This window comes from Megalobrama amblycephala, linkage group LG23 (assembly GCF_018812025.1).
Source record: "Megalobrama amblycephala isolate DHTTF-2021 linkage group LG23, ASM1881202v1, whole genome shotgun sequence".
NCBI lineage: Eukaryota > Metazoa > Chordata > Actinopteri > Cypriniformes > Xenocyprididae > Megalobrama > Megalobrama amblycephala.
In genome coordinates, this window is record NC_063066.1 from 22,693,950 (window position 1) to 22,709,340 (window position 15,391).

At 38.8% G+C, this 15,391-nt stretch overlaps 1 protein-coding gene across 1 annotated transcript; it reads left to right on the forward strand.

Moving 5' to 3' along the window:
- Positions 1–225: 225 nt before the first annotated feature.
- cnga2a (cyclic nucleotide gated channel subunit alpha 2a) lies at positions 226–14,568 on the forward strand. Its single transcript, XM_048176879.1, has 8 exons — positions 226–859; positions 4,580–4,687; positions 4,781–4,891; positions 9,691–9,867; positions 9,968–10,075; positions 10,511–10,617; positions 11,426–14,217; positions 14,333–14,568. Exons 2-7 carry the CDS (start codon positions 4,581–4,583, stop codon positions 12,844–12,846), a joined length of 2,031 nt encoding a protein of 676 aa, XP_048032836.1. The 5' UTR covers positions 226–859; position 4,580; the 3' UTR covers positions 12,847–14,217; positions 14,333–14,568.
- Positions 14,569–15,391: the final 823 nt, after the last annotated feature.

Below are 15,391 nucleotides of genomic sequence, written 5' to 3' on the forward strand. Positions count from 1 at the left end.
AAAACGAACGTTGTAATTTCACACTGGTAAAATACAGTAAAAAAAAAACAATTGTTTAATATTGTTGTATAATATATAGAATAATTTAAAGTATTAATGCACATATTTGAAAGGCACTATTTTTATTTTTTTTCCCTTAAGATGAGCCTTTAGACCTATACATCTATACGGAAGAAATATTTCAGCCTATTTATTTCTGTCATAATTTCTCTTTTGTAGGGAATCAAGCAGACATCAACAGTAAAACCACTGATGACATGGTTGAGAAATACAGCAGCAAACAGTGCTTGTGTGTGTAATCAAGTGCTTGCCAGAGCAAAGGTTGAGCATCAAAAACACAGCGCTGCAATCAGCGCACTTCAAACGCACAAGCATCTGCTGGAATAACAATAAGCCTCTCTGCTTTCACAAAACCACAGGAGCACCTTTGAATCACACAACTGTGCTGGACATACAAACAGATCAGAGTTTAGAGAAAAAGAGGATGGACAAAAAGACATTGAGATTGATGTTGCTCCACTGGGAGAAATGGAGTGAGATGTGAGGAGGCGGTGGAGAGGTGTGTGATGTCTGGAGAGCTGTATGGTAATGTGTCTCACGTCCCCCTCCCTGCCTCCAGACACTCATCTGTCCTCTCAGCCTCATTTCAATCACAACACAGCCCTTCATTTGAGATTTCTCTGGAATAAACGCAGCAAATCCATGAACCAGACAGATAAAACATCACTGCGCTGAAGTCAGAGGAAAAGCTCAGGAGAGGAAGGATGTTTGAACACTTCAGAAGCAAGTTCTTCAAAGTTATGGAGAATTAATACACAGCATCACTTCAAAAACCTGAAACAGCCCAAAAAACAAGCAGGTGAGTGATTAAACACAACACTTCTGATCCTTAATTGTCAATGTACGGTTATGCTATCACATGGTCATATTCTAAGTAATAAAATTAATTAATTTTATTTAAACCTTGCAGAATCTGCAAAATGTTAATTATTTTAACAAAATAAGAGGGCACATAAAAAGATTGATCTTAAAATCATACGGTAAATGCTGGAAAGGGTTTAAATATGAAAAAGATGCTGGAAAACCAAGTAATTTGCAGGACCTGTAAGATTTTTCTGAAAAACAGTGCTCAGATTAACAGAGCAAGCAGGGCAAGGGACTCATAAAACAACTATCACAAAAAAAAAAAAAAAAAAAAAAAAAAAAAACGTGGATTATCTAGGTAACAACACAAAGTATTTAGATTCAAGGGGTCATTTTTATAGGGTCATTTTTATAAATTCAGCTATCACTTTGTTTTGTGGATTATATGTAATCATCTTTTATGTAAAATATCTTAATCAGGGTGCTATAAAGTACAATTTTTCCGCTTTTGTGGAATAGGAAGGTTTCATGGATGTTAAAGCTTCTTCATGGAATTATAGATGCCTGTATATTATTAAGACATCCCCCTTTCACAACATATTTTGTGCAACATTTCAGTTTGTTAACAATAGGGTGGTTGATAGTCAGTGTAAAAAACTGCATATGTCATACTACACAACATTAAAATCATACATAAAAGAAGAAAGAAAAAAAAAAAACATAACACAGCTGAATATATTATAATAATGAGCTTGTTTTTTAAAGGCATAGCCTAAGACGGCTGAGCATAATTCTCAGAATTGATGTACTACACATACAGAACAAAATCTAAATTACTTTAACAAAAAGTAATTTATTTCCAATAAATTAGTAATTGATGTGAATGAAATCAATCCAGGTGACTACCAAGAATAATAAGAGCCTCCCTATGATTACATCAGATTTTCACAGAATGTCAGGCATAGTTGTCCTTCTTGAACTTTCAACGCCATACACATACAGTTGTGGTCAGAATTATTGGTAAATATGACCAAAGATGACTATAAAAATAAATATGCATTGTTTATCCTTTTGATCTTTAATTCATAAAATTAGCAAAAATCTAACCTTTCATTGAAGGAAGATAAATGAAAATGGAGGGAAAATCACATTATGAAATAAATGTTTTTTCTCAAAAACACATTGACCACAATTAATGGCACCTCTAAAATTTTTTATGAGGAAAATATCTCTGAAGTATATTCCCATTCATATTTACATTTTTTAGCACAACAGGGTGATTATGAACATGAAATTGTCCAGCCATGACTTCCTGTTCCACAGGAGTATAAACATGAGGAAACACCAAATTCCCTTAATCATTCATCACAATAAGTCAAACCAAATAATATAGTTCTGATGTGCAGCAAAAGATTTTTGAGCTTCACAAAATATAAGGTGGCTGTAAGAAAAGGGATAAAGCATTGAAAATCCCCATTTCCACTATCAGGGCAATAATTAAGAAGTTCCAATCAAAAAATCTGCCTGGAAGAGGATGTGTGTCTAAATCGTCACAATTCACGGTGAGGAAGAAAGTTTGAGTGGCCAAAGACTCTCCAAGGATCACAGATGGGGAATTGCAGAGATTTGTTGAGTCTTGAGTCTCAGAAAGCCTAAAAAAAATTATCAAACAGCACCTACATCCCCACAAGTTGTTTGGGAGGGTTTCAAGAAAAATCCTCTGCTCTCACCCAGAAACAATCTCCAGCATACTCAGTTGTCAGACACGACTGGAACTTCAAATGGGACTGGCTTCTATGGTCAGATGAAACTAAAAAAAGAGCTTTTTTGCAGCAAACCCACCAGATGGGTTTGGTGCACACATGGATAAAAAGTACCCCATGCCCACGGTTAAATATACTGCTGGATCTTTAATGTTGTGGGACTATTTTTCCGCTGGAGGTCCTGGACATCTTGTTCAGATACATGGTATCATGGATTCTATCAAATACCAACAGATAAAGCATCAAAACCTGACCGCTTCTGCTAGAAATCCAATAATGGTCCATGGTTGGATCTTCCATCAGGACAATGATCCAAAACAAACATCAAAACCAACACAAAAATGTTTCACTGAGCACAAAATGAGGCTTCTGCCATGGCCATCCCATTCCCCTGACCTGACCACTAAAGAAAATGAGTGGAGTGAACTGAAGAGAAGAAGCACCAACATGGAGCTGGGAATCTGAAGGATCTGTAGAGATTCTGTAATGATGGGTCAGTAAGAGTGTGGATCCAGTTGCAGCTTTATTAACACAATGCCAAATACAAACAAGGGCAAGGCAGTACCGTAAACAAGGACAGGCAATGGTCGGGGCTGGCAGCAGAGAATCAGAGTCGGGTCACAGGCAAGGATCAAGACAGGCGGCAAACAATCACAGATCAGTAAACAGGCAGGAATCAGGGCAGACGGCAAAGGTTCAGCAGAGGTAAACAGTCCAGGTAATAACAAGATATCAGTCCACAAAATAAACGCTCAGAAATGATCACCACAGCAAATCAAGACTTCGCGATGGATGTGTGTGTGTTTGTGCGTCTTAAATAGTGTGAGTGTGATGCGGTGCAGGTATAAACGCAAACAGTCCCAGGAATAAGGGCCTATGGGAAATGGAGTCCGGAATGGTTGTGAGTCAATATTCAGGTGGTGGCTCCCTCCGGCGGTCCAGAGGATGCACCGTGGGAGCCGCATTCGTGACAGATTCTGTATGAAGGAATGGTCTCTGATATTTTGTCAGGTGTTCTCCAAACTCATCAGGCATTATAGGTGAAGACTCAGAGCTGTTATCCTGGCAAATGGAGGTTGCAAAAAGTATTGAATAAAAGGGTGCCAATAATTGTGGTCAATGTGTTTTGGAGAAAAACATTTATTTCATAATGTGATTTTCCCCCCACTTTCAATTCTTTTCCTTCAATGAAAGGTTAGATTTTTGCTAATTTTATGAATTAAAGATCAGAAGGATAAACAAGGCAGATTTATTTTTACAGTCATATTGATGATATTTATCAAGGGTGCCAATAATTCTGACCACAACTGTAATTTACAGCTATAGAATTAAAAGGGCCTGTGCTGATCTTGTGTTAATGTCTTAATTTATTAAATAAAAATCTACAATTAACACAACCATGTCCTGTCATCAGCAAACCTTTGAAATGCTTATAGATCATTAAATGTTAATTTAACTTTCATATATTACAATAATCTTAAAAACCTATTTGTCAAGATGCCAGTTATTATTAAATATATTGCTGTCCATTTTAACATGAAATTATGTGAAATTTTATGTCTCTTCTTATATAATAGTATAACCTTTCTAAAAAGACACACTTATTTAGTGTTATGGTATGAATAATGCATTATTAAACTGCAAGCATAAGTAATGATAGAGACACCAAACACTCATATAACCAGACACCAGCTGAGAAGCACCTGCACCTTAAATTATTTGCAAAATTATTTGAGTTATTTACCTTTTCTAACTTCTTGTCTTCAGTAATATGAAAATTGTTCCATGTAGAATTTTTGCATTGCAGTATTACTATAGTGTCATTTGTACAAATTATATTTTGTGTTATCAATCTACAAATACACAGAAGCTGGGTATGCTTTTGAGCTGATAATATATTTATTAAAGTGTTTAATTAGTTGTTGATTAATTTCTACAAAACTCTTTTACAGAATGACCGGACAAGTGTTGGTGGAGAGCATGGATTTATCAGCCCACAGACTGTCTGTGAAGACTTCTGTTGAAGATGAGTCAGAGCGTGCCGATAGCACTCTCAGCCGGTGAGATATTTTAAAACTCAACAATTACCATCAGTTGTCTAATGGTCATATACAGTCTGTATAAATCCCTGTTTGACTCTTCTACCAATGTAGTGGTCAGTCCATATGTGATGACACTTCATCAGAATTACAGCGAGTTGCCACTCTCGAACCACGTGGACTGAACTCACAGAACTCTTTTCGTGGCAGAGGGGCGCTTTCGAGGTGAGTGTCATGGATAGTTTCTTCATTTCATTTGGGTTTATTCAAGTATGGCCTGCTTTGGAATTTGAAATTGGTTAAAAGTACACTATTGCCCTCCTTTATTTAAAAGACAAAACTGCATGCATTTTGTGGAAGAACTTTGTTTTGGTTGTGCTTCGGCTTTGTGTGATTGTGCAGATGAATATGGTTCTTTCTCAAAACTAAAAAAAGAGAAAGAGATTATCCTACTTCTCATATAACATTCACTAATAAGCTTGAGAGATATAACCAGTTTAGATAAAAGGGATCTCAAGCTGAGTAGCTGAAGACATTACTGTACCCATTAATAGACAGTACTTCCTTGAAAATAAATTCCAGCATAGCAGTACAACAGCAATAATGAAATGACCCTTAGAAAGCAATATATGCTGATTTTTCTGTTCAATAAAATACCTCACTCACCTGTTGAGTAATAAACCTGTCGCTTTTACATTTAAAATCCCTCAGTTCTTGCCATCTCTGAAAAGCCAAGCCAATGTTTATTCTTGTTTTATTATGAGGATGGTCAAAATTCCCTTTTGGCCAGCATACTCTCCCTGTTCGGTGTTTGTTTAAAACATCTTAGGTACTATTGTATCCTCCGTTCCCTTATGGAGAGAACAAGACATTGGGTCAAGACTGACTCTAGGGCTCACACTTGGGAGGCCCGATCACCTCCTGATCACCTTCATCGTCACTCATTAACCAGGGGCTTTTGTGTTGTGCTGTAGCTCTGTGTGAGAGATCTCTCTCTTGGATTGCGAATAGAAAAAAATGCATCACAGACAAATAGTTTAATATTATCGCAAATAGAAACGGCTGGCAAGATAGAATTTGTAAGATAACATCTACAAACCCGATTCCAAAAAAGTTGGGACACTGTACAAATTGTGAATAAAAACAGAATGCAATGATGTGGAAGTTTCAAATTTCAATATTTTATTCAGAATACAACATAGATGACATATCAAATGTTTAAACTGAGAACATTATCATTTTAAGGGAGAAATAAGTTGATTTTAAATTTCATGGCACCAACACATCTCAAAAAAGTTGGGACAATGCCATGTTTACCACTGTGTGGCATCCCCTCTTCTTTTTATAACAGTCTGCAAACGTCTGGGGACTGAGGATACAAGTTGCTCAAGTTTAGGAATAGGAATGTTGTCCCATTCTTGTCTAATACAGGCTTCTAGTTGCTCAACTGTCTTAGGTCTTCTTTGTCGCATCTTCCTCTTTATGATGCGCCAAATGTTTTCTATGGGTGAAAGATCTGGACTGCAGGCTGGCCATTTCAGTACCCGGATCCTTCTTCTACGCAGCCATGATGATGTAATTGATGCAGTATGTGGTCTGGCATTGTCATGTTGGAAAATTAAAGAGACGATGTCTGGATGGGAGCATATGTTGTTCTAGAACTTGGATATACCTTTCAGCATTGATGGTGCCTTTCCAGATGTGTAAGCTGCCCATGCCAAATGCACTCATGCAACCCCATACCATCAGAGATGCAGGCTTCTAAACTGAGCGCTGATAACAACTTGGGTTGTCCTTGTCCTCTTTAGTCCGGATGACATGGCATCCCAGTTTTCCAAAAAGAACTTGAAATTTTGATTCGTCTGACCACAGAACAGTTTTCCACTTTGCCACAGTCCATTTTAAATGAGCCTTGGCCCAGAGAAAACGCCTGCGCTTCTGGATCATGTTTAGATATGGCTTCTTTTTTGACCTATAGAGATTTAGCCAGCAACGGCGAATGGCGCGCTGGATTGTGTTAACCGACAATGTTTTCTGGAAGTATTCCTGAGCCCATGTTGTGATTTCCACTACAGTAGCATTCCTGTATGTGATGCAGTGCCGTCTAAGGCCCAAAGATCACGGGCATCCAGTATGGTTTTCCCACCTTGACCCTTACGCACAGAGATTTTTCCAGATTCTCTGAATCTTTGGATGATATTAATCACTGTAGATGATAATAACTTCAAACTCTTTGCAATTTTTCTCTGAGAAACTCCTTTCTGATATTGCTCCACTATTTTTCGCCACAGCATTGGGGGAATTGGTGATCCTCTGCCCATCTTGACTTCTGAGAGACACTGCCACTCTGAGAGGCTCTTTTTATACCCAATCATGTTGCCAATTGACCTAATAAGTTGCAAATTGGTCCTCCAGCTGTTCCTTATATGAACATTAAACTTTTCCGGCCTCTTATTGCTACCTGTCCCAACTTTTTTGAAATGTGTAGCTCTCATGAAATCCAAAATGAGCCAATATTTGGCATGACATTTCAAAATGTCTCACTTTCAACATTTGATATGTTATCTATATTCTATTGTGAATAAAATATAAGTTTATGAGATTTGTAAATTATTGCATTCCTTTTTTATTCACAATTTGTACAGTGTCCCAACTTTTTTGAAATCGGGTTTGTATATAGCAATAATAAATAGTATGTTTATTTTCTTAATTTCTCTAGTGCTGACAGCAGAACTGGTAACGTCGGAGCTTATCGATACTGCGGTCTTTCATAATTTAGCCCCAGGGGCTGATTTAATACCGGGTTGCGGGTTACGCATCCCTACCGCCCACAGTGTCATGATTTGCTGCTATCACAGCCATGTATACTTTAAATGTGGAAGTGGATAACCACATCTCTAGGCCCTCCTGAAGGAAGGAAAGCACTGATCCAATGCCACACATCAGTGGATCTTCACCTCAGAAGGCACCACTTCAAGGCATATAGCTGCCTAGTGGAGGGGGCTCTTGTCTGAGTGATTGTATCTATCACAGCTGGCAGTGAGCAGTGGGAGGATTCCCGGAAAGCAAACAGATCTATCTGTGCCACGCCTCAAAATCTCAAAATTTACTCAAAATCAGCTCAACCACCTGGGATGGAGTCTCCACTCCCTGTAGAGCTTAGCCTGTCTGAGACTGAATCTGCTGCGCGATTTAGGTCACCCGAGATATGAGTAGCTTGCAGTAACTTCAGCCGCTGCCGACTCCACAGGAGATGGAGGGCGAATTGTGACATGACGAAAGTGGATACGTCACAGTGTTGTCCGTCCAGATAAACATGTGCTTGCCCTGGATCAGTGGCTGCAACCTCCTTAAGGCCAACAGTACAGCCAACAACTCAAGGCAATTGAAGTGCCAATGCAGTCTGCAGGCTGCGCAGCCATTATATACAGCACCGCAGCCTGTCTTGGACATGTCTGTTGTGACAACAGTACATCTGGACTCCTGCCCATAAAAATACAAGGTCTGTCCAAAGGCTGAAAGTGTGGTGACATATCGACGTGATGGCCATGCGATGTGTGCCGTGGTGCCATACCTATCTCGAGACTCGAGCCTGAAGTTAGTGCTGACGTGGTCTCATATGCATCAACCCAAGCAGCATTTCCATGGCTGAGGATGCCATATGCCCCAGGAGCCTTTGCAAATATTTCAGCCGAACCGCTCTCTTGCGCTTGAACAGGTTCAAGCAGTTCAGCCCTGACCGATCATGAAGATCAGAGACGTGCTGTAATGGTGATCAAGTCCAACTCCACATTGAGAAAAGAGATGCTCTGCATGGAGCTTGCTCTTTTCCCAGTTGACCAGAAGTCCCTGTTGGGCCGGGTGCTCAAGGACCAGGTCCATGTATGCACACAACAACTCTCAAGAGTGGGCTAGGATTAGCCAGTTGTCGAGGTAGTTGAGGATGCGAAGGCCAACTTCCCTTAATGGGGCATGGGTAGCCTTTGCAAATTTTTTGAAGATGAGGAAGGATTGTGACATAAAAGTACACGTCCTTCAGGTCTATTCCCGTGAACCATTGTTGGTGTCTGACACATGACAGAATGTGTTTCTGTGTGAGCATCTTGAACGGGAGCTTGGACAAGTTCCATTCAAAATGCACAGATCTAAGACCAACAACTTTCTTGGGTATGATGAAGTAAGGGCTGTAGAACTCTTAATTCATCTCAGCTGGAGGGTGTAGCAAATTAGCTCAAAAGGAAATATGAATGACTAATTATAACTCATTATAATTAATTATAAATATCTGGATCAGTTAATCAAATTAACTTAATGTAGCTGAAATAATATTACAATCAATTAATTTGTTCATCCAGCGAACACAGTATTGATCGTCTATCAACTCTTCAGAAAGGATATTTCTGGAAAGGAAAAATAACTCTTTCTTAGCATGTAGCTGTGATCACAATCGTCAAATTTATAAGCAGACCAGAATCAATTTGCAAGAATGTGCACAAAAGTTTTATTTAATTAAATCATGAGCACATAACTAATCTAAACAAACAACAAAACGAGAATTATAATTATCTCCATATTATATAGTTTTGCTTTTTATTATATAGTTTAATTTCAACATTTCAGGGGCTATATTTCCAGCTTCCAGTTTTCAAATCAAAATTGGGTCAGTTGTGTACAATTACTGTGTAATTTTTCTAAGAAAAAAGCTTGATATCCTTCTGTTAGGTGAAATTGTATTTCGGGAACCCTGATGAAGTACAAGGTGTTTTTAACCAAATTAATCAGGCAATATCTGAATTATACAGGACTTCCCAGATCAAAAGTATAGAGCTCTCTTCTTGAGATCCTTGGAGAAATTGCAGTACCTTTCAAAGTTCTCTGTATATGAACTCAGTGAACATTTAGAAGGCTATTTAGTTTATTTCTATTTAGACTTGGATGGAAGGTGAACTCTTAAAATTAAATTCTGGTCAGTTTCTCACATTGGGTATTTCAACATTGATTAATTAGTTACCTTTGTTTACAAGGTTGGTGAGTATGGTGGTCACTCTTAGAGACTGGGCCCATAAGAGCCTTCAGGAAGAGGAAGAAAGGCCAGATTCTTTCTTAGAGCGCTTCAGAGGACCTGAACTTCAAGTTGCTCCCAGTCGGATAAGCATCAGTAGATCTGATGCTCATGATGGGAACAGCAGCGCCAAAACCAAGTGAGTTGTCCTCTCACACCATTATCTCACAACTGTATGAAATCTCCTTTGTCTTTACACATGCAACCACATAAAATTATGAAATGCATTTCGTTATCAGAAAAAAGTCTGATGTTTTCATACTGGCACCAGCTGATGACCTGTACTACCGCTGGCTGTTTGTTATTGCCACAGCTGTATTGTACAACTGGTGCTTTGTGGTGGCTAGGTAAGAAATGTCAATTTATCTACACACTTTTATCTTTTTTCTTTTTCTTTTTCTTTTTTTGGAGTATAAAGCTGAGATACTGAACACCAAATGCTTTTCTGAGCTAAGATATGATTCCAATGATCCAATGAATCCAATAATACACATGTCAGCAAATTATACAGTAAATTAATCTGAATAGTGTAAGTAGAAGAAAGAATAAACCTACTAATTTTATATACTGAACTCAGCATGTATGGCCTGTGAAGAAGGTATTTGTAGCAGCTGTTCTTCCATTAAATCCAAGTGGTATAATTAGACCACATGAGCAAGAGTGTGTGATGTAGGCTCTCATTTTGATGATGATTCATGTAAATAAGTGTTATTGTGCCATATGTGAAAGGGTTAGTCCTGAATCAGGCTGATAGTGTTTCATTATTCATATCCCAAACACAGGGCCTGCTTTGATGAGCTTCAAACCAGGAACTTCATTCTGTGGCTGGTTTTGGATTATCTTTCTGATGTCATATATATCCTGGACACCTGTGTGAGACTGAGAACAGGTCAGAATCTTCTAGCATCATGTGTTTGGAAGAGTTGTTGTGACGCTTTACACTGTTGATTATAGGTGCTTCAATGCAAAAATCTAGTATATATATGAGTAATCATTAAAGGATTAGTCCACTTTTCCTGATAATTTACTCACCCCCATGTCATCCAAGATGTTCATGTCTTTCTTTCGTCAGTCGAAAAGAAATTAAGGTTTTTGATGAAAACATTCCATGTAGTGGACTTCAATGGCCTCCAGACGGTTGAAGGTCAAAATTACAGTTTCACACAAAATATTGCCTTGAACGTACTTCCCGTTTCCCATTCTTCAAAATGCTTACGCCGTATGTCCTACACCTTCCCTATTCTACTTATGGAAAAAACGAAACTACCGCTGCGTTCGTTCCGTAAGTAGAATAGGGAAGGCGTAGGACATACGGCGTAAGCGTTTTGAAGAATGCGGAAACGGGAAGTACGTTCAAGGCAATATTTTGTGTTATAAAGCATAAACGGTTGTATTTTTTTCAAATGTTTTTTTTGTTTAGCTAGATAAGACCCTTATTCCTAGTCTGGTATCTTTTAAAGCCCTTTGAAGCTGCACTGAAACTGCAATTTTTAACTTCAACCGTCTGGAGGCCATTGAAGTCCACTATATGGAGAAAAATCCTGGAATGTTTTCATCAAAAACCTTAATTTCTTTTCGACTGATGAAAGAAAGACATGAACATCTTGGATGACATGGGGGTGAGTAAATTATCAGGAAAAGTTTATTTAAAAGTGGACTAATCCTTTAAAAATTGACAATGTATATTTTCACTATAGGTTTCCTTGAGCAAGGTCTTCTAGTGAAGGACCTTCCCAAGTTAAGAGAAAGCTACTTTCATACTTTGCAGTTCAAGCTAGACCTGCTATCCATACTACCCACGGATCTAGCCTACATCGTCATTGGCATTCACGTACCAGAGCTGCGTTTCAATCGACTGATGCGCTTCTCCCGTCTGTTTGAGTTCTTCGACCGCACCGAGACCCGCACAAATTACCCCAACATTTTCCGTATTTGCATCTTGGTGCTCTATATCCTAGTCATCATACACTGGAATGCCTGCATCTACTTTGCCATCTCCAAGTCTCTGGGCTTTGGATCTGACCAGTGGGTCTACCCAAACATTTCTGACCCTGAGTTTGGGACACTCACACGAGGATATGTCTACTGCCTCTACTGGTCAACTCTCACGTTGACAACCATTGGGGAAATGCCGGCTCCGGTGCGGGATGAGGAGTATCTTTTTGTTGTTTTTGATTTCCTTGTTGGTGTTCTCATTTTCGCCACCATTGTTGGCAATGTAGGAGCCATGATATCAAACATGAATGCCACACGGACCGAGTTCCAAGCTCACATCGACGCCATCAAACACTACATGCAGTTCAGAAAGGTCAGCAAAGAGCTAGAAGCTAGAGTCATCAAATGGTTTGACTACTTGTGGACCAACAAGAAAGCAATTGATGAGCAGGATGTCCTAAAGAATCTGCCCAATAAACTGCGGGCTGAGATTGCTATAAATGTGCACTTAGAAACGTTGAAGAAGGTCCGTATCTTCCAGGACTGTGAGGCAGGGCTTTTGGTGGAACTGGTGCTCAAGCTGCGGCCACAGGTCTTCAGCCCCGGAGACTACATCTGCCGAAAGGGAGACATAGGAAAAGAGATGTACATCATAAAAGAGGGTCGCCTTGCTGTTGTGGCTGATGATGGGGTGACCCAGTATGCACACTTGACGGGCGGCAGCTGTTTTGGTGAGATTAGCATCCTCAACATCAAAGGGAGCAAAATGGGCAACCGCCGCACAGCTAACATCCGTAGCATTGGCTACTCTGACCTCTTTTGTTTGTCAAAGGATGACCTGATGGAGGCTGTAATGGAGTATCCAGATGCTAAGAAAGTTCTGGAAGAGAGAGGAAGACAGATTCTTCAGAAAGAGGGTCTGCTGGAGGAGTTGGAGGCTGGTGGAATGGGAGAAGAACGGGTTGAGGAGAAAGTGGAGAGGTTGGAAGCTTCTCTTGAAATACTTCAGACTCGATTTGCTCGGTTACTGGCTGAGTACACAGCTACTCAACAGCGGCTAAAGCAGAGACTTGCAGCATTGGAATGCAGGACACATCACTCTGGCAGCGGATTCCTATCAGATGGCAATGAAAGCACTATTGATGGTGATGGTACACACAGTGAGGTCAACATCCAACTCTGAGCACTTGCTTTTAAGAGAGAACCTTGTACACTAGTCTTAATGACCACTCAATAGCAATAACATATGAACCCTTTACAACAATTATAGCAGTCAAAACAGTTAGTATGCTTGTGGAATTGTCTAATTTATATTTATAAATGTCATTTAACAAACCTCAGTTAAACATAAAATAAGATAATTTCTTGTTTTACTAATTAAAAAAGTTTCCCACATAAAAATGAACAGCATACATATCATTAAACTTAGTCTAATAGAAAAACTAAGAAGAAAAAAAAACCTTCTAAAAGATATATTTTTTAATTTTCTTCATGGAGTGGGACCCCCACTAACATGCAATTTACTGAGTTACAAATAATACTGATTAGGGGTGGTGACATTGCTAAAATAAACCTATAGAAATATGATCACTGGTATACATTTTTGAGTAACATTTCCTTGGCAGTAATGCCAGTGTTAGCTCCATTACTTTTTTCCTAATTTTACTGATTTATGGTAATATCATGGAAATATTTACCTGATTTGTTAATGTAATTTTGTAATCTGAATATGATGAGATAAAAAGCATGCACATGACCTGTCCTAGCAAGCAATAACAAAAGGCTTGTTCGAGATGCATCAGCGCTGTGCAGACCGATTGGCATATGACATCAAAGTACCGCGAGAGCGATTGGAGAGCATACTACTCCTTATGCTTTTGAATTTCTCTCGCAGTACTTTGATGTCATACGCCAATCGGTCTGCGCAGCGCCGATGCATCTCCAACAAGCCTAAACAGTGTCCGATTCGCAAATGAATCATTTGAGCAGCTTCTTTTAATGATTTATTTACTGGTTTGACTTAAAGAATTCAATGTGTTTTGGGGCAGAAATGTCCTGAAGTAGTGTGTGGTGCCATTCAGTTGTAATATTGTATTGATATTTAAATAAAAAGTATGTTAAAATGTTTTACATTTTATTGATTACATGCAGGCTGTTACAAATATTCAGTTGTGTTTGTTCTTAGTTTCGTTTTCATGGACTTTTAGTTTGTATATATTAGTTTCCTGTGTTCCTTTGTTCTTTTCCCCCTTCTCTTGTGTTGTCATGGTTACTAATGTCATTAGTTCGTTTAGTTCAGCTGTGTAACATTGATTACCCTGTTTGTCAGTATACTTAAGTCTTTTCCTGTGTTTAGTGTCTGTCTCGTTTGCATTAGCATCTGTGTTAGATGCGTTAATTCTGAGGCTGTTGTGGATTACTTTGTGAACTTTTATTAAACTCTGTATTTTGAAACTTCATCTTCATCGTCTGTCTGTGCAACACTTGCTAAAACAGGCTAAGTTACTATGCCTCTGTGAACTGACTTTTTGCGTAAACTGGTAATTCTGCCTAGGTGAGTCCAGCAATTTCTTTCTTTTTTTTATTTTAAAAAGAAATTTCAAAATAAAATAATTGAAATTACTGTCACTCAACCTTCAATCCATTTTTTGTAATATATTATCCTCCAGGTCAGCTGGGCAACCTTTTAGAGGAACTGGATGTGTTGCTATCCTCCTGTGAGGATGGCAGCCTGCTTGTGGTCCTTGGCAAATACAGCATTCACTAAGATAAACCTCAATTCAACAAACCAAATTCAACAGCATCCTCCCCTACACTACATGAGCCTGTCCAGCAGAGGGGGTAACACGCAGACACACACACAAAGTTTGAAGAGTTTAGCTCCCCATGCTAATCAAACTCACCTAACCTAAATGTTCAGGGTTTCTTGAAAATTGCAGGTAGGTGTATTGGAGCAGATTGGAGCTGAACTCTGCAGAGAGGTTGTTCTTCAGGAGCAGGGTTTAAAAACCCTGGCCAATAATTAGGCTACGTGTTGAATGTTTGACAACAACACTGTTAATACTTCATATAAGGACATTTAATAAAGGGTTAGTTCACCCCAAAATGAAAATTCTGTCATTAATTACTCACCCTCATGTTGTTCTAAACCTGCAAGACTTTTGTTCATCTTTGGAACACAAATGAAGATCTTTTTGATGAAATCTGAGAGATCTCTGTCCCTGCATTGACTGCCTTTGCAACTACCAGAGATTTCTTCTTGTGCATCATTTAAGCTTCTGCTTATGTTCGCTGATCAATGTAAAAGCCTAAATTAAATCTGTTCATCATATAAAGCGATCGTGTCTCTTCAGAAATTGTGGACTACACCACTCGATTCATATGTATTAGTTTTACAATCTCTTTATGAACTTTTTGAAGCATCAAAGTGGTAGTTGCAAAGGCAGTCAGTGGAGGAACAGAAATCTCTCAGATTTCATCAAAAATGACTAAAGGATGACTTCTGAGGATGAACGAAAGTCTTAGGAGTTTGGAACAACATGAGGGTGAGTAATTAATGACATTTTCATTTTGGGGTGAACTAACCCTTTAAATGTCCTAATATCCTTATCTTCTGGCTATATTGTAGAGAAAATCCTACAGTTGACTCTTGATATGAGAAGCGTATATCATCATAACCAGGGAGCAACAGCACAAGTCATAACTAGTTTTATAACTTATTTTTAGTT

What these genes read in the sequence shown, in the direction of transcription:
- cnga2a (XM_048176879.1), top strand. Translation starts at nt 4,581, where the DNA reads ATGACCGGACAAGTGTTGGTGGAGAGCATGGATTTATCAGCCCACAGA. An exon ending in TGGTGCTTTGTGGTGGCTAG is followed by an intron (nt 10,076 to 10,510) that starts GTAAGAAATGTC and finishes TCCCAAACACAG; the next exon opens with GGCCTGCTTTGATGAGCTTC. An exon ending in CTGTGTGAGACTGAGAACAG is followed by an intron (nt 10,618 to 11,425) that starts GTCAGAATCTTC and finishes TTTTCACTATAG; the next exon opens with GTTTCCTTGAGCAAGGTCTT.